General features: G+C 53.3%; 1 protein-coding gene across 5 annotated transcripts; it reads left to right on the plus strand.

Annotated features, from left to right (window-relative positions):
• Window positions 1–1,739: 1,739 nt before the first annotated feature.
• Window positions 1,740–22,343, plus strand: PALD1 (phosphatase domain containing paladin 1). Of its 5 annotated transcripts, none has more exons than XM_040071846.2 (21): window positions 1,740–1,807; window positions 7,439–7,862; window positions 8,758–8,955; window positions 9,082–9,184; window positions 9,375–9,554; window positions 9,630–9,794; window positions 9,890–10,050; window positions 10,204–10,279; window positions 10,920–11,071; window positions 11,157–11,253; window positions 11,361–11,465; window positions 13,801–13,896; window positions 14,081–14,215; window positions 15,158–15,274; window positions 15,358–15,537; window positions 16,008–16,205; window positions 16,475–16,615; window positions 17,234–17,305; window positions 17,448–17,588; window positions 20,053–20,208; window positions 22,050–22,343. In XM_040071846.2, the coding sequence occupies exons 3-21, from the start codon at window positions 8,768–8,770 to the stop codon at window positions 22,197–22,199; spliced, it is 2,613 nt and encodes an 870-aa protein (XP_039927780.1). In that variant the 5' UTR covers window positions 1,740–1,807; window positions 7,439–7,862; window positions 8,758–8,767; the 3' UTR covers window positions 22,200–22,343. The 5 variants fall into 5 exon arrangements, with proteins under 5 accessions (XP_039927780.1, XP_039927782.1, XP_039927781.1 ...); XM_040071847.2 differs by having other exon boundaries at window positions 1,784–1,807; window positions 7,686–7,862; XM_040071848.2 differs by lacking the exon at window positions 7,439–7,862 and having other exon boundaries at window positions 1,741–1,807.
• The last annotated feature ends 1,791 nt before the right edge of the window (window positions 22,344–24,134 follow it).

The following is a 24,134-nucleotide window of genomic DNA, read 5'->3' on the forward strand; positions in this document are numbered from 1 at the left end:
GTTTAATTCTGCAGTGTCAGGGAAATTTGGAGCGTGCGTATGGAGAGGAACCCGACGAGAAAAATTGCTGATGAGGCATTTGGGAGCTTCTTTTCCCTGGATCTGGTTTTGCCCGTGCAATGCCAGTGACAGCTGGTTACATCCCAAATTTTGGGTTTGGCTTTTTTTTTTTTTTAATGTGTTAATCCCAGCTACCAAAGCCCCGGTAGAGAGGGGTGTGTGTATGTATCCCTGGGGTTTGATGTGCTCCTCCCTAAGGAGCTTCCAGATACTTATATGGGATCTTAAAATGGAGAATTAAAATAAAACTAGTTTTAAAAGTTACAAAATTTCAATCTAGGACTGTAAATGCAGCAGAGCAGCTGAGGGCAGGGTATTTTGGCTGAGCTAGATGCTGGGAGCCTGGCTAGGATCTCGGGTCCTGACGAGCAAACTTTCCAGCCCTTCTTTCCAGCTGTTACCATTTTCGGACTAGCTTTGGGCTGCGTTTACATTCCTGGCCCTCCTTCCCAGTACCAGTGAACATGTTAATGCCATTTTTCTCCTTTTCCTTCGCCCCACTGGAGTCCTATAAACACTGGTTTGGAGCAGCATGGCAGCAGTGGATAGTGCTGGGCGTGGGCAAGGCTGTAGCGCTGGGGTGGCTGAGGGGGAGGTGGGGTTGGGGTCCTACCTGGGGGGCTCCAAGGGTCACTGTTTTCACCCAAATGGAATGTGGGAAGGCAGATAGGAGCTGAAAGGATTGGGGTTTTACGGATTAGCTAAAATAGCATCTTTGCCTGGCAGTGAGGGAAGCCTGAAGCCGCCTGATGGATTCACTCTGTGCGGTGGTGGACTCTGGGCAGGAGATGGGCAGAGCTGGGTGCTGGATCTGCTGGTACTGGTGAAGCCATAGCAAGAGCCCACCAGGGTGCCTGTAGGGTGCTGGGCAACAGCTGGGTGGGCCGCAGCCTTATTCCCCAGGAGTCTGAGTGACCTGAGCAAGGAAGGACAGCTCTGAGACTTGGGGGTCTGGAGCTGCCCAGATGTTTCCGATGGAGACAGGCTGGGAGAGCAGGGGGCATTCATGTGGAAAAGAAAAAGCTCCAGGGAGACCTTAGAACCCCTTCAAGTGCCTAAAGGGGCTCTCAAGAGAGCTGGAGAGAGATTTTGGACAAGGGCATGGAGTGCCAGGACAAGGGAGAACGGTTCTGAGCTGCCAGAGGGAGGGCAGGGTTAAATGGGATATTGGGCTTCCATCACACGCATCCCTGTCTCCCATTTCTGGGAAGGAAAAGCACTTTTTGGCTTTGAGAGGTGCCGGCAACGTCTCGATGCCCCCAAAACGGCAAACCTGGCTGGGGTGGCGGCGTCTGACAGTCCCCTCTCTGTTCCCAACCCCTCTCTAGTTTGTCACCGGGAGATGATGGAAGGATCAGCGTGGTGGGGGTTGCTGCGTGCTGGGGGTCCCCGCGACGATGGGGGCTGCGTGTCAGGGGTCCCTAAGGGGACAAGGGCTGTGTTTGGGGGATTCTGCGGGTGGGGGTGCTGCGTGCTGGGTGTCCCCGAGGTGCCGTGGCCGTGACCCGGGGGTGTCCCGGCGGCGCTGGGGGTGCAGGGGGCGGTGCCGGAGGCGCGTCCCGGGGCGGGGGGCGGTCCCAGACGCCCCTCGGCCCCGTCCCGGTGCCCGCCCCGGTCCCTCCCCCGCCGACGCGCCGGCGGTCGGCGCGGCCGCGGGGCTGCGCTCCCGCCACCGCTCCCGCCGCCCCCATGGGGCGCCCGACGGCGCGGCCGGCCCGGCGCGGGAGCTGAGCCCGGAGCCCTCCAGGTACCGTATCCCCGCCGAGACCGGGCATTCCCCCTCTCCGAGCCGGGCGTTCTCACCCCGACCCCAGGGACTGGGTGTTCTCCCCCCTCCAGCCCCCGGAACCGGGCATCCTGCCCCGCTCCGCGGGGTTAAGCATTACCCGAGCCCCGGACCGCGCATCCCCCGCCCGGGACCGGCTGCCGCTCTCATCCCCTCCCCGGGGGTGCGGGGGAAAGGGGAGAGAGGGGACAGGAACTGCCCTCGAGGGTGCCCCCCCACCCCTCGGGGGGGTTTGTGTTGGACACCCGGGGGGCTTCTTGGGCGGGGGTGTCTGCCCCCAAGTCCAGGCAGGCGGGACAGTGAGGGGAAGGTTTATTTCGCCCCTGGAGCACAGATCCCACGGCGTGGCCATGAAGTGCCCCAGCCGTGGCGAGGAGGGTTTATCCGGAGCCAACGCTGGGCTTCAAAGCTCTGGAAAATAGATGGATCACTAGTTTTGAGGCCCAGCATGCGCACCCACGGACGGCATCCTCCCATCTCTCCTGCCTTTGCAGTCGCTTTTCCTATTTAAAAGGGGCTTTTCTCTCCCTCTTTTGGCCTGGAAGCCAGCCCCACCGGGCTGGGAGCCCAGCACGGCTGTCGGCCGGTGCCGGCTGTGCCTGCTCCGGCTCGAGTTCCCCTGAGCGAGTTTTGGATTTGCATCTCTTGGCTGTGCCTCCCTTGCACCCCTAAAAGCTGCCTGGGGGAACAAGCTCTGGAAGCGGGGAAGTGCAGGATGAAGATGGAGGAGGAAGAGGAGCAGATGTAGCCGAGGTTTGGGGTTTGGCTCCGCAGCCTCCCGTTTAGGGAGCACGAGAGGAGCGGGAAGCCTGGGATGGGTTTCCCGCTGGCACGTGGCAGGGATGGCGCCGAGCGCGGTGGGCTCCCAGCCCCGTGTGGACAGGGTGTCTTAGGAGCAAGGCTGCCTACTCCCGCTGAGCTCCTGCCCAGCTCCTCCGGGCTGAAAACTATCAGAAACCTCTTCCAGGCTGCGTTTCCGATGGCTACCGGACTTTTCCGGACCTGCTTCCCTGCCCTTTTCCCAGCGCATCCTCTTAGTGCTAGGGGAGCGAACACCCCCTCGTCTTCCCGCAGCGCTGCTGGCCGTGGCACCCTCGCATCCTGAGCTGTGCTCCCGTTGTTTTTCTGCCCCGAATGGGAGAAAACAGCAGGTTTTGGGATGGCTGGGCTGGCAGCAGGCAGGCATTGCCTGAGGAGGAGGCAGACAGGCAGCGGTGGTAGGACATTTCCTTCCTGGAAGGCAGGAAGTGATTATGTCTTTGCACGGAGCATAAAAATAACGGGTAGGTCTCTGTTGTGAGCAAAACTCTCCTGGGATTTGCTTGATTTTTGCTTTATTTATTACGAGAGTGGGGTGGGGGAGAGATCTGTGAGCCCCGAGTCCTACTGCATCCCAAACCACGGTGCTGGTGTGCATAAGGTGCTGCTTGTCCTGGGAAAGGTGTGGTCAGCAGCGCTTCCTCAGGTGTGGAAAAGCGGCCCCGTGTAAAAGGAGCCGTCCCGTTGCTCCGGCAGCCTTGCCCGCGTTGGGAGGGGAGCCGTGGTTAGCTATGAATAGCACAAAATCATAGCCCTCGCTTTCCTAAAACGCCCTGGCTGGCTCCGCGTGGCGCTGGCCATCCCGGGCTTGCGAGCAGGGGGTTGTGCTGGGGGGCGCAGCCCGAGTTCCCCACCTTTGGGGACACCCTGTTCCCCCCTGCCAGCCGGAGCGGGGTCACACTGCAGAACCGCCGGCAGGGAAAAGCTTGGCAGGTCTGGTTTGGGTGTGGGGCTGTGGTGCTTCCTGGCAAGCTGGGGACTGTTTGGTGTTGGACAAAAGCTTTGCCCACAGATCGCCGGTCTCTTTGGAGATGCCCCCCAGCCTTTGTCTTCATGTTTTATGGCTTTTTATTTTGTTTTTTCTGTGTGCTACTGAAAGGAAACCCTTCAGGCGAGTGTGCTCACAGACCTTGAAACCACTGTCAGCGAGCTGACGGCACAACTGGCAACACTGGTGCTTCCGGGTCAGGGCTTTGTTCCTCTTTCCATTGTTGCTCATTGATAAAGCCCCTCACCTCAACAGCAAGCAGCCCAAGCATCTCCTGCCTGCCCAAAAAGCAGCGCCCCAGGGCCAGGTGGGATGCGTGAGGGAGCCTGCCAGCGGGCCTTAAAAGTTGAGTGATATGAGGCAGCAGTTACAGGTGGGCTCTTTGCAAAACCCTGGAGTCACTCAGTGGTTTAGAAGGGATCTTAAAGGTCATCTCCTTCCATCCCCTGCCCTGGGCAGGGACACCTTCCACCAGAGCAGGTTGCTCCAAGCCCCATACAACACTTCCAGGAACGTAATTCCTCTCAGGCTGTGCTTAGCAAGGCAGGTTAATAATGCTGGTTAATAATGATGATGGAAACGAGGTTTGTGAAGGGCTGCAGCCTGGATACCATTCCCAACAGATACCAGCATCCTCCTCATGGTGGGGAGCAGATGGCCATCCCCATTTGTGGGGTGACTTTTTTTCTCGTCCATTCCCAGTCTCAAACAGCTTTCCTTGGCTTCAGGCTGAGGAGCTCTAAGTCAAATAACTAAAGGCAAGTTGGTCACATGGAGGTTGGGGATATAGATCTTGGTTTTCTATCAAAAGGCAGGAGCATGTTGGGAAGGGGGTGTGAAATGTCTGATCCTTGTTATTCTCCCTTGGATCCTTGGATGCTCCCCCTTGGATTTGGGGGCAGGCATCCCACCAATGCTCTCCTGTGCTGCTCGGCAGATGCTGGTAGGGGAGTCGGCAGCACCGACCCCAGCCTGATTGGGAAACAACTCTGGACTTTCTAGGAAATACTGCTTATTTAGTTATATTTTTGGCTGTTGCCACTGGCTCTCCGAGGAGCTCATGAAGATGAAGGGCAGTCGCTTTTTCTCCTTTAAAGATATTAATAAATCAGTCGAGTTTGTAAAAGCAGTGCTGTCTGCTGTTTGTCGCTTTTCCAGGGCCTTCTCCTGCCTGTGGCAAAGCGCTTTTAGGTTGATTTGAGGCATTTGGTTCTTTGCCTTGTTTTACCCTCAGAGCTCAGTGGGTGGACAACACGTTCCAAATAATCCGCAGCTTAACGTGTTATTTCTCACTTTTATTTTTTTTTTGTTTTATTATGTTTTTTTAAGAAGCTGGGCCGCTTCCTTCCGGCATCGCCTGGAACAACAGGAGCCCGCTTCCCTTGCAGCCTTTGCTGTGGGATATCTCCCAGCACAGACAGGCAGGCTGTCCCAGAGAAGCTGTTTGTGTGTTATTTAATTTTTCACTGTTTTTTTGAAAAAGAAGGTTAAAGAGCACGCCGGGGCGGGGGGCTCAGCTCCAGCACTTCCTTCGGGCTCTGGTGATGCCCCTCCGGCTGCATCGAAGCTTCCTGCTGGCCTGCAGTGTTTCCTGCCCCCCTGCTTGGCTCAGCAGTGCTCCAGGGGTGCCCCTCAGTCCCTGGAGGATGCATCCATACCGACTCCATGCTGAAAAGCCGCAGGGGCTGCCCCACCCCGAGGAAGGATAGATGCTTCAGGAGGATGCCTCCATTGCTGCTGCTTCTTCTCATAGGGCTTTGCTTTTCATTTAGAAGAGCTTTAAAAGCTATAAAATATCTCGAGGATGCACGGAAGGAGGTTTATTTATTTCCTGCTGACAATGAGGCGGCCAGGCAAGTGCACGCTTCCTCCTCGGCGCGGTGGCCGGGGCAGATGCATCCTGCAGCTGCAGCCCGACCGCCTCCCACTATATTTAGTCCATTGTTTGCTCCAGCTTTGAGTCCTTGCCAGGTCTCTGGGTGTGGGAATGGCCCCTGTGCCGGGCGGCAGGGGAGAGGAGCAGCTCGGAGAGGTGGGAAGATGGAGGGCCGAGCGCTGTTACAGTGTCGTGACTTCTGTGAGAGAGGCTGTGGCATCCGCATGGGATCTGATGGGATGCTCAAGTGGAATTCTTGGGATGCTCCCGGTGCTGCTGGTGGCTCATGTGGCATTCCCTGTCCAGGCTTGAAAACGGGGGCTGGAGGGGAAGGGAAATGCTTCTGCCTTGCCCAGCCTGAGGCTCCGCTCTCTCTTTAGGCAGAAAGAATAATTAATGGGCAGTGCTTTGAATTTAGGCAAAACACCTGGAGAGGAACACTGCTGGTTTGTTCGGTGGGATGTCCTCGTGCAGGGTGTTGGTTCTTTTGGCAGCTGGGGAGAAAATGGGCTCTTTGTTCAGGAACCTTGGCCACGATTGATCTCGGGCTTGGCTTTGGGGTCTGCGAAGAGATGAGCTGCTGGCTGGGGGAATATTTCTGGGGTTTGTCCCCAAAAAAGGTGCAGACAGGAGGCCAGGGTGCTGTGCAGGGGGATGTTGTCTCTGCATCCTCTCCCTCCTAGGAAGGCAACCCCCAAATACTGCATGGTGAAAGGGAAGGGATGCTCAAAACCAATCCACCCCAGCTGTGGCTAATGCCATTATAAAATCCAGGCTTACTCCCCAGCCTCCTAACCTGGAACTGTAGAATCCCAGAATGGTTTGGGGTGGGAAGGACCTTAGAGATCATCTCGTTCCAACCCCCTGCAATGAGCAGGGACACCTTCCACTAGATCAGGTTGCTCCCAGCTCCACACAGCCTTGAACACTTTGAGGGCTAAGGCATCAACAACTTCTCTGGGCATCCTGTTCCAGTGCAGGAGCTTCTCATGTACCTGTGTCCAGCTATGGGGAAAAGAATGATGTTTAGGGCAGTCCAGAGCCCTTTGCTGTGCTGGTCCCAGCCAGGCTGGGCCCTGGGCTCCTGCTTCCCTCGACTGGCCTGTGTTGGTGGCTTTGTTGCATCTCTTCCTGTTGCATCCACCAGCAATATCTGATAAAATTTTCAGCCAAGATAATTTTATCTGTTTTCCTGGGGTAGGGTTTTGCGTCCCTACCCATCCCAGTTTGTATCCCATCTTGCAGACTAGACACCTGGGGCGGGGTGTAAGTCCTCCTGCTCTCATCAGATGCAGCAATACCAGTAAAAAGCTGCTCCAATATAGGTAACACCAGCACTTCCCTCTTCCCGTGGCCTTTTAGAGCAGTTCCTGTGGCTTCCCTGAGCACCCACTTTGGGTAATTTTGGTACTTTTCTTGCTTGGTTTTGCCTGCCCAATCTAAGCAGGGAGTGGGGGAAGAAGCTGAGATGTGATTTCTTCTCTTCATTAATTTCGTGGTTTGAAAGACAATTTCCAAATCTGCCCAGCGCCTTTTATGCCTGTTATTTCTTGGTGTGGTTTGTCAGGAAAAGAAAATATCCCTGGGGGTTTTAGGGTGAAGGTGGGTGTCTATGGGGAGGGGGGGAAAGACAAAGGAAATACTGAAGCTGCCTGCCTCGAAACTGGGGGTGGAATCTCCATTATCCAACATGGGGATGGCTGGAGCAAACCCAGAGACATTGATCCAGCCCACTGTTGAAAAGATTCACCCATTCTGAGCAAGATTAGGAAAAAAAAGCATCCTGGCTGGATGCCTCATTCCTGTTTGCTGCCTGGGCTCTCCAAAGCCACGAGCACTTGCTCTGAAACACTCAAAACCTCCCTATTTTTTTTTTTTTTTTTTTTTTCCTTTATTTTTGCCCTCACAGTGTTTACATGAAAGAAACACTCAAGAGGACTTGGAGAAACCACACCGGCCTGAAACAGCTGTTTTTGTTTCCTCCCCACCCCCCTGCGCCCCCTGCTCTTGTGTGTAAAAGAAACCAGGCTGCCTAATGGTGCAGAAAATTCACAGTAAAGCAACAAGTTTTCCACGGAGCAGAGAAGAAAGATGGGGAGGAGGGGAAAATGTGTGCCTGGGCACAGTCTGGACTAGAAATAGCACATTTTCCGCAGGCTTTTTCCCCCACTTGAAGCATTTGCAGCTGCTGGGGGCATCACATTTGCTGAGATTGCAGAAAGAGATTGATCCTGTGCTGCCTGTAAGGCAGGAAGAGCAGCTGCAGAAGGATTTGTAGGGCTGGGTTAAAGCCATTCCCGGTATTCTCGGAGCTGAGCATCGCCTCGGAGCAGGTATCGTCCCCCTTCTGGGTTATTCCCATGCAGCACAAAGGAGGTTTTGCTGGGGACCATCTCGTTAGGAGTGGGCAGAGTTTTTGCCTTTTCCAGGCTACCCCTTTGACATCTCTGGCTTTGTTGGGAAGCCGGGATCCGGCCCTGGCTGGCGCAGACAGTCGGCTCATTGTCCCTGAGCGCTTGAGTGTGGCAGGATGCTCCTGGCCGCCGCCAGGCCTGCCCCTTTGGATTCCGTCCTCGTTAGGGATGAGCTCCCTGGGGACAAAGCGGGGGGTGCTTTTGGGGTCCCCACCTGCCCTGGCTGCTCCCCCGGGATGGGGATAACCGGCTGCTGTGAAGGCAGCTTCCAGACTGGCACGCACAGACCTGCTCCAGATGTGCTCCTACACCCAAAATTACCAAATATCCACTAACACGTGCTCCCTGTTCAAAAGTTTTCTGTGTGGGGAGGGACTCAGGAGTGGTTTGTGGATGCTGGGAAAGCGGGGGACGAGGCTCAGGCACAGTGCCACATGCTGACTCAGCAGATTTTAGGGACCGGATCCAGCCTTTAGCCCTTTATTCCCCCTCTCCCTCTTCAGCCCTGCTTTCAGCTCCCCAATGGAGCAAGCTGCATGGCAGGCAGGAGGAAAGCCTTTTGTGGGAGCGGGAGGGAAAGGGCTGGCTTAGCGTTCCTTCCCTTGACTGGCTGTCAGCAGGGGGTTGCCCTGTGCCTGCCTGGGATTTTCCCATCCTAAATCAGGAGTGGCTGAAAAATAAATAAATTCCTCCTTCCTTTTCCCCCCTACCCTTTTTTGTTTGGTTGGTTTGGTTTGGTTTGGTTTGGTTTTGGTTTTTCATTTGGTTTGGGGTTTTTTGTCCTCCCTGCTGCTGCGTGCCCGTCCTGGCACAGCTGCCCACGGATGATGGGTACGACAGCGAGCGCAGCACAGCAGGCAGTCTCGGCATCCCCCCTGGAGAGTCGGGCACCAGGAGACGGCAGCATGGAGGACCAGCACTCCCTCAGCATCCACTCCTTCCAGACCCTGGGGCTCCACAACAGCAAGGCCAAGTCCATCATCACCAACAAAGTGGCACCTGTGGTCATCACGTAAGTCCTCGGCAGCCTCCAAAATTCTGGGTTTCTCCACCCTCTTCTCTAAGTACTGGGATTTGTTTCAATCTTGACCTATGCCGTTATTTCTTTCTTTTACCCACCTGCATGTGGCTCTTGCAGGTACAACTGCAGGGAGGAGTTCCAGATCCATGATGACCTGCTGAAGGCCAACTACACGGTGGGACGCATTTCTGAGGCCACGCTGGATCACTACCTGGTGCAGGTGAGCATCTCTGCTGCTGAATTCATCACCCAGCTCATTTCAGCCTGGGCTTTAGGGACCTCAGGAGTGTTTTGGGGTGGCTCATTTTGAAGATCTTGTAGAAAAAGGCACTTTTACACTCAGCTGTGTTGGAGTCCCACCTTGCTCAAATCCACTGATGTCCCACCTTCTGTCTTCTGATATTTTGCAGGGGAAATACTTCATGGTCAGGGATGTATATGGAAAATTAGATGTTTTGAACACTACTGGCAGCTGTGGTGCTCCCAACTTCCGACAGGCCAAAGGAGGATATGCTGTGTTTGGGATGGGGCAGCCCAGCCTCAACGGCTTCAAGCTCGTGCTGCAGAAGCTGCAGAGAGAAGGCCACAAGGTTGGTGAGAGGGTGGAACTGGGGTGGAAAAAAGCCAGGAGAGCTTTGAGTCAGCCTCTCCGCTGCTATTTGCAGGAATGTGTCTTCTTCTGTGTCCGTGAGGAGCCTGTAGTCTTCCTGCGGCTGGAGGGGGACTTTGTTTCCTATACCCCCCGGGGCAAGGAGAACCTCCACGAGAACCTGCAGCACCTGCAGCGGGGCGTGCGGACGGAGAGCCTGGAGCTGGCCATCCGCAAGGAGGTGAGCTGGCACGGGAAAGGCGCACATCCCACGTGCCAGCTCATAGGCAAGCGGAGGTGTTGTTACAGATGGGGCTTCCCCCGTGTCTCCTATAGATCCGCGACTTCGCGCAGCTGAGCGAGAGCATCTACTACGTGTACAATGACATTGAGCGGCTGCGGGATGAGCCCCATGCCGTGCGGGTGCAGTGTGATGAGGACATCCAGGTCACCGATGAGGTCTATCGCAGACCTGTTTTCCTCCAGCCCTCCTACAGGTCTTTCCCTCCTTCTCCTTCTCCTCCTCCTCCTCCTCCTCCTCATGCACGGTGAGGGCTCTTGGCATCCCTTAAGCCACATATCCTCCATGGTGGTGGGGATGAAGCCTCTCCGTGGTCCCATCCTAACAAGGGCTGTCCCCATCCCGGCAGGTACCACCGGCTGCCCCTGCCTGCTGAGGGAGCCCCTTTGGAGGAGCAGTTTGATGCTTTCATCCGCTTCCTCAGGGTGAGCTGAGAGAAAGCACCTGATCCGTGGGGCCTCCTTGGGGGTTGGGATTTGCTCCTCTGCTTTGTCAGAGACTGCAACTGCCTAAGAGCATCTTCTGGTTTTCCTTAACTCTGCATACTAGAGGATGTCTGTGCCTGCAGATCCCACTCCCCTTGCTGTAGGATCTTCCTGGAGAAGTCCATGTTGTCCAGCAGTTCATCCCTACCCTTGGCTAGAAATGGCCGTCCCTGACCACCTTCGGGCAGCTCTTTGCTAAGTGGCTTTGGCAGGAATTACCTGTATTTGCTGCAAAGGTTTTCCATGTCAGAGCTGCCTTTTTTTTTTTTTACATTCTGGAAGATGAAATCTCAGTGAGCTGGGGATGAGTGGTAGGAACATCTCCAGTGGGGTGGACAGGGGAATACAGTGGGTGGGCCACCCATTGTCCTGTCCTGAGCAAAAGGGAGATGCCACCCACCCCTCCATGCCTGGGCTTGGCCATCACCTCCATCCTAGCCACTGATGGGGCAGACCTGACTTTCCTGGAAGCTGCCAGAGTCTCCATCCATCCGTCTGTCCATCCATCCATCCATCCGTCCATCCATCCATCCATCCATCCATCCATCCATCCATCCGTCCCTGTGTCCCTCCCTCCTAGGAGAGCCCCAGCCTGCTGCTGCAGGACCCCGGCAGACCCCCACCTGCGCTGCTCTTTGGCTGCCAGACTGGCGTGGGCAGGACCAACCTGGCCATGGCCATGGGCACCCTGGTCCTCCACCACCACCACCGAGGAGCTGCCCAGAAGCCCGAGTAAGTGGAGCAGCCTCCAGGACAGGACTGGGGGCATAGCCGTTCCGCCTGGGGCTGGTGTGATTTCCTCCTTCTCCCACCACAGCTTCCCCCACTTGCCTAAGACATCTCCTAGGGACAGGCTCCGGGTCATCCAGACCTTCATGGAGATAGTCCCCAAAGGCGAGCAGATAGTGGAGGAGGTAAGGAGGTGCTGGTGAACCCTCTGGCAGGGTGGCTGGGAGGGAGGGATGAAATTTCCCCCCAGATCCAAGGCTTATGGAGCTATTTCCCACTTGCTCCTCCCAAGGTGGATGGTGCCATCGCCTCCTGCTCAGAGATGCATGACATGAAGGAAGCCATCTACGAGAACAAGAAGAAGCTGGAAGGGATTGGGGAGGACTATCAGATACAGGTAATTAGAGGATTGCTCGGATGCGAGCCATCGGCACCAGGAAATTTATTAAGCAGTTTTTGCACCAGGATGAGAAGAATGTAAATTCCGGAAACCCAAAGCTTCCTGTAAGCTGGAGATTTCCCAGCGATATGAAACCTGGGGTGTTGTGGAGTGTCTCTTTTTTTTTTTCTCCCCCAGTTGTTTTAAAAGCCACAAAATGGAGCAGGCTGGGATTGGGGGAAAACAGACTGGTTTGGGCTTTGCTACTGCTTCTGGTAGATGACCTCAGGGGCAAATAATATCCTGTGCCCTGGTTTCATCAGCTCTAAAATTGGAAAATCGATATCAGCCTGGATGGTAAAAGTCCTTGGGAGCTGGGAGAGATCATTGCAAATATAGTCACAAAAGGTCAGGCTTTTCTAGTGGTAGATTTATGTTTTTTCCTTTTGTTTTGAAGAGTCATCAGGGTGGCTTTCCATGCTGGAAAGCTGTGGTCTTCCTTGCCCAACCAGAAGGCTCCTTACCAGACGATGGAAGGAGGTTGGATGCTCAGGTGGAAGTGCTGCCCTGATCCCAGTTTCTTTGGAGATTAATTTTCCTATTTAAATATTGAATGTGGAGTGGAAGTGCCAGAGCTGGTTGTAAAGGGTAACCTCAAACCAGGTGCCCTGTGGCAAAAAAACCCATGAAAATGATTAAAGAATGAGAAAAGAAGGCATTTACTTACACTTTTTTGGTGTTTAGTGACACATTCCAGATTTTATACTCCCCTGTTCCATTTTAGAGAGGATTTGGTGCTGCTCATTCCTGGTCCTGGCGGGTTCTCTTGTATAGCAGGGGAAGGTTGGGCGTTGGACAGGGGATTTTCTCATTGCCTTGAAACCTTTCCCTGCTGGGGAAAGCTGCTCCGTGTGATCCTGGACTCCTGGAAAACAAACGGCTGGGGGACTGCTGTAAATAAGCCTCAAGAAGTGTTTATTTGAAGTCTTTGTGGAGCAAGAGCAGGTTTAAACAGTGGCGAGGAGCCAGGAAAATGTGCTGGGGACAAATGGAGGGTGAGGAGGGGAGAGGGGATGATGCTCAGCCATCAGTAAAACAGCCTAGACTTCTTTAGGTTGATTTTGGGGGGAGGAGGGGCTTTTCTGGGCATGGAGGAAGGATGTCTTTGGGTTTCTGCCTGGGTTTGGGGAGCAGAAATTGCGATTTAAGCCCTCAAGTAATGGAGGTGCAGGTGAATCCTGGTGTGGGATGCTGAGCATCCAGACTCCCACAATACCTGGCTTTCCACGGCTGAGACACAAGAGGATCATTCCCCTTTCTACCCATAGCCTGTTTAAGGGGAATGTTCGGAGGTTTGCCTTGGGTGAGAGCATGGGGATGGATTTTATTGCAGGAATCTAAGTGCTCGGGAAGCACCTCTGCTCTGCTCTCGGTGTTGCTGGCAAACCTGGCACGGCTCCATCCCCACAGGCTTTGTTTTCAATTTCCAGAGCAAATCCCACTGCCTTTCCTCTTGATAAATGACTGCAGGCCGGATTTCTCTTGTGGAGAACAAGTAAATATTAATGAGTCAGCCACATAATGACAGGATTGAGCAAACCCCGCTCGCCGAGCTGACCCCAGACACAGCCCCATCTTACAGGGTTTTCCATCCTAGCCTGGGAAGTGAGTTCCAACAGGCCCTTAGGAGATGTTTGTGGGTGCCATGCTGGGTGTTCCTTACCTTGTGCCAGGTTAATTTGTTGGATGGGATGCTCAGAGGTACAACCCCCCCTTCACCCCAAGGTTTCTGAATGACAGAAAATCCCAAAGGTTTGAGTTTCCTCCCTGAGAGGGGATAGCTGTGGTGGAAAATAATGCCTGGATTGTGGGGGTGATGATAAAGAGGAGGAGGAGGAGGAGGTGAGCTTGCTGGAAACATAGGCATCAGGATGCTTCCGGACGTGGAAAGGGGAGACCCTTGGAAATTCAGGATATTGCAGGGTGTGTGACCGGCATGGGGCCCTCTCTCCCCAGGGATGTCACTGCCTGAGCATATCCCATGGCTGGGATAGGGACAGGACCTCGCATTTTCCACACTCATCCCCATGGGTTTGAATCTCCCAGCTGGACAGTGTGTCCATGTGACAGCATGGACTGCTTGGAACTGCTCCCAGTGTGTCCTTGTGCTAAGGAGAAGCTTTTGTTTTGAGCTGAAATGTGAATTTATGCCTTTGAACATCATTTAATATGGGAAACTGGAAATGTTCATATAAAGTGTCAGTAGGGCTTTTTTTCCCAGCCTCCTGGTCTGCTGGGGGCTGCAGGACTGGTCAGCACTGAGTATCACAGATCCCCTGTCCTTTGCTTCCAGGGGAGCAGCACCAAAGAGTATTTCCTCCAGAGGACTCTGCAGAGCCTCGAACGCTATTTCTACCTGATTGCTTTCAACTACTACCTTCACGAGCAGGTAAAAACCACGAGAACCACCCAACACCACCTTCCTTGCCCTCTCATTTTTTGGCTCTGCCACACGGTGGGAGGGCAGGCGCTTCCCCCTTTGAGCTTTCCAAGCAGCTTTTCTCAGCGGGGTGGTGGGCAGGGGGATCGGAGCCCAGGCTGATGGTGCGTTCCCCCCGCCCCCCCGCCGGCAGTACCCCCTGGGCTTTGCCCTCAGCTTCAGCAGGTGGATGTGCCGGCACCCGGAGCTGTACCGGCTACAGGCAGACATGAACTGCTCGGAGCTCACCGTCACCGCCGAGCTTGTCACCAAAGGCGCGCGAGTGCTGGTGAGTGCGCGGTGCGGGGGTGGGGACGGCACCTTCCCAGGGACATGGAGGGGTGAGAGAAGCCAAGGGTCTCCCTGTTGTAGGGCAGGTGTCATGGGGTCTTGGGTCCAGGTCCTGCTGGCACCTTTAGCATCGTGCTACTGCGCAGCCCTGAGAGCTGACGATAAAGGTGAGGAGACGGAGCCCCGTTTGGAAATCTGAGTGCTATTTATTGTCTACATCATGGGTACAGCTTCAAATGTCTTCCAGGGATGAGAGCCAAAAATGGGGCCTAGGATCCAGGGTTATATACCAGATAAAAGGGGTGTTTCTGAGGGTCAAGGTCCAATAGGGATAGGGAAACATGGTGCAGAGGGGTGGCTAGGAACTGGCAGGACTAATGGGGTTACAGGGGTGTGGTACTCTGGCAAAATTAACCCAGTGGGGTCCAAGAGAAGGAAAACATTCTGGCAGGTGTGCATATGTGGTACCAGGGTGACATAAACTTAACAAACCAGTGAAACAATGAAACCTAAGAAATATTAACATGTGGCTTGCAAAGGCCCATAGGAGGAAAGTTGTTCTCACCCTAATCTAAAAGGGCATCTCCCATAGGCACCCTCAGCAAGGGTGTAACCAGATGGTTTTAAAGTCCCATCCAACCCGACCCACATGAGGATAAATGTGGCCAGAGATCCCTGTGCACGTGGATGTGTCTGCAGCATCCCGTGATGTGAGCCTAGGCAGCAGCTCCGTGGTTTCTGAGTGGGGTGAAGGAGGCCAGGGCCATTGGTGCCTTGTGCTGCAAGAAGAGCATGTCCCTCCCATATGGGGCTTTGAGCCCTGGATGCTGCTGTTGGAAAGGTTTGGGGGCTTGTCCTGAGCAGGGTCCCTGGGCTGTGGTGTGCTGCAAACCTGAGGGTGGGAAGGGGTGTCCCTTGCTCGTACATTGCTCTGTTCCAGGTGGCAGATGAGCGCTTCTGCCCGGATGTGCTGAGCACTGTCAAGGAGATGAGCGTGGCCAACTTCCGAAGGGTGCCCAAAATGCCCATCTATGGCACGGCACAGCCCAGCTCCAAGGTGAGGGACATGATCCCACGTCGGGCAGGGACCCCACGTTGGGCTTCCAGCCCTCCCATCACCCTTTCGCACCCTTTCCTCAGACCCTGGGCAGTGTCCTGCGGTACCTGATGGATGCCAAGAGGAAGCACTCCCGCATTGTCTGGATCAGCCTCCGGGAGGAAGTGGTCCTGGAAGGGAATGAGCAGATCTACACGCTGCGGGAGCCTGGACTCCTGGAGGAGCTGATCTCTGTGCCCGCTGCCTCACCCCAGCAGCTGGAGGTGAGCTCTGGGAGATGCAGGATGCTGTGGAGGTTCCAGGAACCCTCGTGTGTGATTTCCACAGCTTTGATAGTTCCTCACCCTCTGGAGCTGCTGGTTTTGTTTTCCTTTGGGAACAAGGGAGCAAAGCAGTGATCTGCCCTGGAAGAATTTCTAGCATGCCTTGAGAACAAGGGTAAAAGGCATCTGGGGAAAGGGGAGCGGATGTTCCCAGCTGGATTTCCAGGGGTGACAGGCAGTGGAGGAGTTTGGCTGCCAGCAGCAGTGTGGCTGCATGGAGGAGCTGCCCGGCGTGGTGGGAAATGATGCTTCTGGGGCTCCCATCAAGTGCAGAGGGACCTGGGCAGAACTGGTGGCCAGGACCTGGTGTGGGGTTTGGGGTGTTTGCCTGCATCTAAAAACACTGAATAAAATCCTGCAAAAATTAGGAGGCATGGGTGTTACAGTGGGGTTTTCTCCATCCTATGCAGAAACTGGAGGCTGCCCTGAAGGGGGACCTGCTGAAGTGCCAGAAGTGGCTGGAGGTGTACCTGGAGGCCGAGAAGCAGATGAAGATGTTCAAGAGCTGCCTGACCACACAGGAGATATTCAGCCAGCAGAAAAATTCCTGCCAGGGACTCACCTACCACCGAATCCCCATCCCTGACTTCTGTGCTCCCAAGGAGCAGGTACCCCAGGAAAGGAATGGCGCTGCTGCCTCCGTCCCAAGCCAGCCCTGATGCTGTGCAGGAATGTCACTTGGGTGCTCAGTGCTGGTGGGGTGCTTGCCAGGGCAGGGGGGGATCCCCAGGAGATGCCGCATGCAGAGGCTGTATGCCTTCGGGATGGATCTGGCAGCAAGGAAACAGGGATTTCAGCCTGGCGGCTGTAGGACAAAGGGGACCCCGAGGTGAGGAAGTCCTGCATCCCTAAAAACCCACTGGCTTCATCCCGGCAGGACTTTGACCGGCTGCTGGAGGCCATGAAGAGCGCTCTGGCCGAGGACTCGCGAGCAGCCTTCGTGTTCAACTGCTCCAGTGGCCGGGGCAGAACCACCACGGCCATGGTCATCGCTGTCCTCACCCTCTGGCACTTCAATGTGAGAACAGGGGGCTGCAACAATCCCTGGTGGGGTTCCTGGGGAAGCTTTGGAGAGCCCATGACAGCCCTGTCACAGCCAGTGGGTTGAAGGGAGTGTGGGCAGGGCCGGGGTGGGCTGTGGGGATGGACATCTGTGTGTTGTCATTAGCTGTGCCTAACTTCCAGTGAGCTCCAGAAGTCTGGGTGATTCCCTGGTGAGCCTTTACCCTCTTCCTGAGAGCTCCTGCCCCAGGATGAAGGGTTAAGGGCAGAGGAGATCATGGAATCGCGGAATAGTTTGGGATGGGAGGAATCTTAAAGCTCGTCTCGTTCCACCCCTTTGCTGTGGGCAGGGACACCTTTCGCTATCCCAGCTGCATGCAAGCCTCGTCCACCCTGGCCTTGGACATTTCCAGGGATCTAGGGGCAGCCACAGCTTTTCTGGGCACCCTGTGCCAGGGCCTGGAACAGTCCTGTCTGTCCAGACATGTGGCTCCCTCCGTGGGCAGGGGTACAATTTTCATGTTCTGTGCCTGTCAGGGGCAAGGTGGGGCATGCTGGGGGTCCGTGTGGGCTGGGCACAGGCTCTGCATTTTTGTGCAGCCCATAATGACCCGGTGCCCTCTGGCCACCCCAGGGCATCCCTGAGATGAGTGAGGAGGAAATTGTGAGCGTGCCTGACGCCAAGTACACCAAGGGGGAGTTCGAGGTGAGTCCTGTCTGTTTTAGGGCTCTCTCTCTGCTCCCTTAAGCCACAGCTGCTTGTTTGGAGGGTCTGGATCCTCTCGTGGGCAGCAGGACAAGGCAAGGAGCCTCCTCGTGAAGCCCTGCTGCTCCTGCCCATGCTGCAGGTGGTGATGAAGGTGGTCCAGCTCCTGCCCGACGGTCACCGGATGAAGAAGGAGGTGGACATGGCCCTGGACACGGTCAGCGAGACCATGACCCCCATGCACTACCACCTCCGGGAAATCATCATCTGCACCTACCGCCAGGTGAGGCCGCTCTCCCCATCGGCACCGGGCAATTCCGGAGGGCGCAGCCGGCCTCTGGGACCAGCCCTGCCGAAGCCGGATCCTTTCTCGGGCTGAAGGGCTCCGGTGCGTCGTGAGAGATGTACCAGGGCCCTTGTGGTCACGGTCACTGCCTCGGATCCTGTGCTGTCCTGCGTCCCACGCAGAGTCCTGCCCTTCTAGCAGCGGCCTGCAGCCCACGCCGCGTCCAGCGTTCCTCTCCTCCGGCACCCTTCCGTGCCGTGAGGCGCAGCCGGCAGAGGGCAGGACCGGGCCGTCCCGCCCTGCTCCAGCCCCCGTGCCTCTGGCTGCTCCGAGATTGGGAAGGAGATCCGGCTTTGGCAAGGGCAGCGGCCCCTGCGAACGCGCTTGTCCGTGGCCGGCTGAGCCTGTGATCCACAGCGCTGTTTTACTTGGGAGCCTCTGTGGAGCTGACAAGGGAGCAAAAAGGATTATTTTCGTCAGATATGGGATATTTTAAACCTGTGCAGCTGTATCACAGAGCCTTTGAAGGGCAGAGCCCGTGGCCTGGTGTTTTTCCTGGGATGGTTTGTGCCACATCCCACCAGTGAGGTAGTGCCTCACTTCAGCTCTTGCTCCAGCTACCATCGATCTGTGTTTTCAATTAATTGCCGCCAATGATTGATGGAGGGAAGAAAAACCAAAATGTTCAATCAGCCAGGGACGTCTGCAGCTTCCTGGGGGTTTGCCTCCTGCTTCCTGAGATCCTCTGCATTTTTTTGGGGAGCTGGGAGAGAGAACCTCTGGAGACCTAACTATTTGCAGATGCAGCAATTATTAATTGTTAATTACTTTATGGTCACATTTGTTTTTATTAATTTATTTTTATTCAGGATAAGCTCTTTAATTTCATTTTGGCTTTCCCTCCTTTACTATGGGGATGTGACCACGTGGGGAGTTTCACCTACTTAGCTGTCAGGACTAGCACGGGGGTGATCCTGGGCTGTATTCCATCTCCAGGCTGGCATCTTGGTGGGAAGGCAAGATAAGGAGGGATTCATCCACTCCCTCTGCTCTAGGAAGAGACTCTTGTCACTGGAGCTTGTACTTCCCTCCTGCTGCTCTGTTCATCCCTTCCAGCAGCATCATTTATCATTTGGCTCAGCCCTGAGCAAAATGCTTTAATTTTCATTTATTTTTTGGTTTTTTCCTCAGTGATGGGCAGCTTGGAGAAGAGAATGATGGGAATTTCTGGGGTTTTGGGAGCCTGCTGGGAGATGCTTTTCAGGGTTAGGGCAAACAGAAGGGAAGGGAAAGGTGTTTGGGGGGCTTGGTTTGGTTTGTTCTGACCTCTTCCCACCCCTAACTGGGAAGAAAAAATAGGAAAATGTAAATAATGGGATAAAAAATAAATTATAGGATAGTAAGATGGTAAATAATAAGATAATAAAAGAAAAATAAATAGGATAATAGAATAAAATGAGAAGTAATAGGGTAATAGAAGAAAATTGGATAATAGAAGAAAATTAAATAGGGTGATAGAATAAAATTATAAGTAACAGAAGAAAAATAAATTACATAATAGAATAAAACAATAAATAATAGGATAATAGGATAAAAATGAAATAGGATAATATAACAACATGGTAAATAATAGGATAATAGAATGAAAAATAAATAGGGTAATACAGTACCAGGATAAACAACAGAATAATAGGATTTGCTCTCTACAAATACTGGCACTCAGAGGTGGAGGAGACACCTTTTCCCAAGGACAGAGCTGGAGTGAGGAGTTGCTGGTTTTTGGGGTGGCCTGTGGGATCAGGGCTCTGATTTATTAGTATTTATGAATTCCTAGGAAGGGCAGCATGCAGGGCTTAAAATAACGGCAGTAATAATACTAATTAAAAGTGGCTGTATAATTACATACAATATCTAACAAAGCAATAAATATAAATAATTAATGCACAAACATTATAGTACCTATAAAGCATCTAAAAAAGATATTTATCATTTATATATATAAAATAGTAGTGCAAGATGTGATGGCCACCACCCTTAGAGCTTCTTTTCCTCTGAAGGAAACAGAGGCTGAATCCATGTGGGAATGCCTTCAAGGGAGATGTTTTTCCCTGGGGAAGGGCTTTGCAGTCCAGGAACTCATGGTTTGGGGTACAGTTTGCACTTGGCTGTCTATTCCTGCTCCTGCCCCCCACGTTTAGCCATCCCTCACCTATTTTTGAGCCCTGGGAATGGTTACCTGCTGAAAACCACAAGGAAATGAGAGCCTGGAGTGCCAAGCCCCAGCCAGAGTGGGCTGGATGGATGCGTTTATTTTTGTCCCCAGAGTGTTCCTCCATGTTCCCATGCCCTTCCCATGGCTTCTCACAGGGCTGTGGGTGAGGGTGGGATGCAGGAGCTTCCTGGGGATGCTCTCTCAGCACAGGTGCCACAGGTGTCTCAGCCAGGCTGCTGTTCCTTCCAGGGAAAGTCGGGCAAGGATGAGAGGGAGACGTGGACGCTGCAGCTGAGGAGCCTGCAGTACCTGGAGCGCTACATCTTCCTCATTCTCTTCAACTCCTACCTGCACCTGGAGAAGAAGGACTCCTGGCAGAGGCCCTTCAGCGTCTGGATGCGTGAGGTGAGGTTTTCCGCGGCTGCTGCCTCACTCAGCCTCATGTTTACATGGGAATACAGGAACTTACTGGGAAGCAGATGCCCGTCCTTAACTTGTGTGTGATTTCTGGGCTTGTTGGGGAAGCACCTCTTGTGCTTCCTCTGCTTCCTGGGTTGGTGGCTCTCATGGAAAGCCACTGGAGATGGGTGGCATCCCACCACAAGGATGGGGAGCTCTCCCACCCCAAACCCGCTATTTTCCCCTGGTTTGAGTTTCCTCAGGGTTTTGTTGACATTGCAGCGTCTGGGGCTGGGGGTCCACCAGCCAAACCTGCCTGGCCAGGACAGGTGGCACAGGGTCTGGCAGGTCTGGGAGGATGGGACTGTGGCATTGGATATCCAAGGGAATTGGGAACCAGCTGGAAAAATGGAATGGGTGGTGAGTGAGAGACCCTAAATGATCCTTATGGAATGGGGGAAGGCTGGGTAAGAGACCCTAAATGACCCATATTTTCTGCTCACGGGGGTTGTAGACGCTGGATTTATTTGGGATACATTGATTTGAATGGGAATGTTGGGGGGGGGTGCGTAACTTTCCCTGAAAGAGGGACTTTGGAGGTGGTACAAGTGGTGTGGGAGGCATAGGGGTGTGTGTGCTGGTGCTTGGGGGGTTCTTCTGCATGAAAAGAGAGTCGGGGGGGAGAAGGGGAAGCTGGGGACGTGGCAATTTTAATAATGCCACTATTACTATTCTTATTACATTTTAATGATACGTATTTATACAACTTTTATTATTGCATGACTGCATTTTATTATTTTTAATGGTTTTGTTATTTCACTGTATTACTTCTATTGATGCGCTCTCCTTCACTTGGTTTTTATTTATTTTGTCATTTCCATTTTTTACTTCTATTGCCGCGCAGAGAGTTTTTCTCTGCCCTACCCTCGGGCTTGCTATTGTGGGGGAAAACCTTCATCCCTTCATCCCTTCATCCCTTCATCCCTTCATCCCTTCATCCCTTGCCTCCGCCGGCGCTTCTGATTCCTGTTGGCATCTTTGATCGCTGGCCGGGCGGGAGATGAAAGGGCGGAGCTGGAGCCGGAGCGGTGCCCGCCCCGCCCTGGCATCCCGGTTATGCCGGTGTTTGCATTGCCCGGCGGCCGCCGCTGGGGCTGGACCAGCTTCCTCGGAGATTTGGGATGTTTGCTGTTGGCTGGATGCGGGAAGCCTGCGGCTGAAGCCAGCAGTTTTTAATGTGGCGCTATTTGGGGCTGCATCTTTTAGTGCTGCTCCTTTTTGGGGGGCCGCACCTTTTAAAGCAGCACGTTTCGGGGCTGCATTTCCAGCGCACGGATTTATGGCTGCCCTCTGTCCTCTCCCCATTTGCTGGGGCATCTTTTAATGCAGCAATCTTTCTTTTGGTGCTGCGTCTTCTGAGTGCAGCCCCAAAAGGTGCTGCCCCTTTTCATGCCCCATCTACCATACATGGGGTTTACATCCCCCCCTCCCCAGTCTCCCGTCTGCTGGAGCAGAGGGAAAAACACCCGACCTGTGGATACAAGGAGCCTTTGACCCCCGGAGCGCCCCTTCCTGCTGCATAATCCCCACGTTTTTAGCAAAAACAAGGCGCCATTGTAGCTTTTTGGCAGGAGGGTGCCAAAGCCAACAAACCCTGTGATGGCTGACCCCAGCAGCAAGGAAGAGGCTTAAAAAATGGATAAACTGGGGCTGGAAGGAGGCTGGGGGAGCTGAAGGGGGTAGTACAAGGATGGGGGGGACGGGATGCCAGGGATTCATCCCGGAGGTGGCAAAAGCATCCCCGGGGTGGGAGGGGAATTCACTCTCCCTTCTTCCTCCGTTTCCAGGTGGCAGCAGTGGCTGGGGTCTACGAGGTCCTGAACCAGCTGGGATTCCCGGAGCTGGAGAGCCTGGAGGGCAAAGCCCTGTGCACGCTGCGGGGCCGCTGGCAGGCGCAGGCAGCCACATCCCGTCCCTTCCGTGGGGACTTCGTGTAGGGCGTGGGGGAACCCCTGCTGCTTTCTCTGGGGTGGGGAAGAGCAAAAAAAAAAAGAAAAAAGACTGTTTTCCCCAAATCCAAGGGTGTGGGGAGGGAGGGGTGAGCCTCAAAGCTGCCTTAGGATGGGAGGATTTCTGGGGTTCTTTTCGACGCAATAAAAATATTGTAAATTAAAAATCGAGAATTTCCTCACTTTCTCCCTGAGGCAGTGCAGCATTTACACAAATTTTATATATTTATACACACAGAGGTGTATTTATGTGCATAAACACATAAATGTACAGGTCTATATACACATGGTTATATATGTATGGTTATATTTTTATGGCTCCATGTATATGTGGAGCCATAAACACTTGCAGCCATAATGAGGACTCACAGAAATCCCAATCGCTTCAAACCTGAGTATTTTTAAGGCTTGAGTATATTTGTTGGTTCTTCCCTCCTCTTTTTAGTTGTGGGTGCAGCTGGGGGAATGGCAGCTGTGGCACCCAGTTTTGGGGTCTTGCTTCCCCCTGCCCCAACCAAGTTGCATGCCAAGGTGGTGCTGAGGGGACTGAGCTGCTCAGCAAAGGCATAAGAGCAAAATTAATGCTGGGAGGTGGGGGTGGGGAGGGGGGTGTTTGTTTTTTTAAGGAAAGAGTGAAATATGAAGTTAATCCAAAGGAGATGATATAAATGAGGGGTCCCACCGCCCCCCTGGCCTCACAGTGGGGTGAGAGGATCTTGGGGGGGAAGGGAGGCAGGGGAAAGTCTCATGGAAGGAGGAGAGAATAGGATGGGAAGCACAAAAGCAGGAGCACACACACTGTCTGTCCCAGCAGCCGCTTTCATCTGCTGCCAGCGGTGGGAGGTGGCAAAAATTCAAAAGTAGAGGCTGGAAAGAAAAGCCTTTTAAAATAGCAAAGCACTGCTTTTTCTTTAGCCTTGGCTGTGACAGACCCAGGTCCCAAGGGGTCCCTCATTTTTTTTTTTGGCTTAGCCACACATTTGGGTTGTGCTTTTTAAATTTTTTTGTTGTTGTTCAGGCAGAAATACCTGCCTGAATGTTTTGCCCCTCGCTGAGTATTGCAGTGTTTGCATAACTTGCTGCTGATGCAGTCAGTTGATTGAGTAATTTCAAGAGGCTGTTGATGTTATTTTCCCTTCTTATTTTAGTTTTTAAAGTAGCACATCCTTTCTATCCTCACATCCCCATTTATTCTGCCTTACTGAAGCAAATACCTGCAGGTTCTTTTGCTGCAAATCCTTCTCCTGCCCCAGCAGCAACCCTTGGAAGTCCTGCCTATTAGCCCTGTCTTAATTAGGCAGAGTTTTTAATTGTTTAGGAAATCCCAGCCTCTTTAAATCTTGGTAATGAAGGCTGGAGCTTTGCATCACCTGGTTTGAGGGGCTCAAAGGGTCCTTTCTGCTTTCCCACCATCCTAACAAACGATTTCCAAAGCAGGGCTACAGCAATTGCCTGGGAAAAAAAAAATCCTGGGAGATAAGAATGTGTTTGAATGTGAAAAATCAACCGTGCTGTGTTTATTCCTTCTTTTCCCCAAGCTGGGGAGGCAGAAACTCAGATCCCTCTCTTAGAAGAGAACTTAAAATCTGGCTCTGAATGGCCTGGATTTTCTGCTCCGAGGGAAAAGGATTGGCAATTCTGAAAGGATTCGGCCAGAGACAAAGCAAACAAGGGGTTCATATATATCCAAAATATACAGTAATCATTGAGTGTATACGATATATTTTAAATGCTATATATTATGTCTATAGCATATGTTATATATACTGTGTATACATTATACATAGATTATATATATAATGATAGAAAGTACACATTTTAGAATTATTCTATACAATGTGAATTCTAAAAATATGAAACACATTAAATACTGAAAATTCTATGTAATAACAACCAGGAGCAATCTGGGCTTATGGAAGGTGT

This window comes from Hirundo rustica, chromosome 8 (assembly GCF_015227805.2).
Source record: "Hirundo rustica isolate bHirRus1 chromosome 8, bHirRus1.pri.v3, whole genome shotgun sequence".
In the NCBI taxonomy this organism is placed as follows: Eukaryota; Metazoa; Chordata; class Aves; order Passeriformes; family Hirundinidae; genus Hirundo; species Hirundo rustica.

What these genes read in the sequence shown, in the direction of transcription:
- PALD1 (XM_040071846.2), top strand. Translation starts at nt 8,768, where the DNA reads ATGATGGGTACGACAGCGAGCGCAGCACAGCAGGCAGTCTCGGCATCC. An exon ending in ACTACTACCTTCACGAGCAG is followed by an intron (nt 13,897 to 14,080) that starts GTAAAAACCACG and finishes CCCCGCCGGCAG; the next exon opens with TACCCCCTGGGCTTTGCCCT. An exon ending in CCAAAGGCGCGCGAGTGCTG is followed by an intron (nt 14,216 to 15,157) that starts GTGAGTGCGCGG and finishes GCTCTGTTCCAG; the next exon opens with GTGGCAGATGAGCGCTTCTG.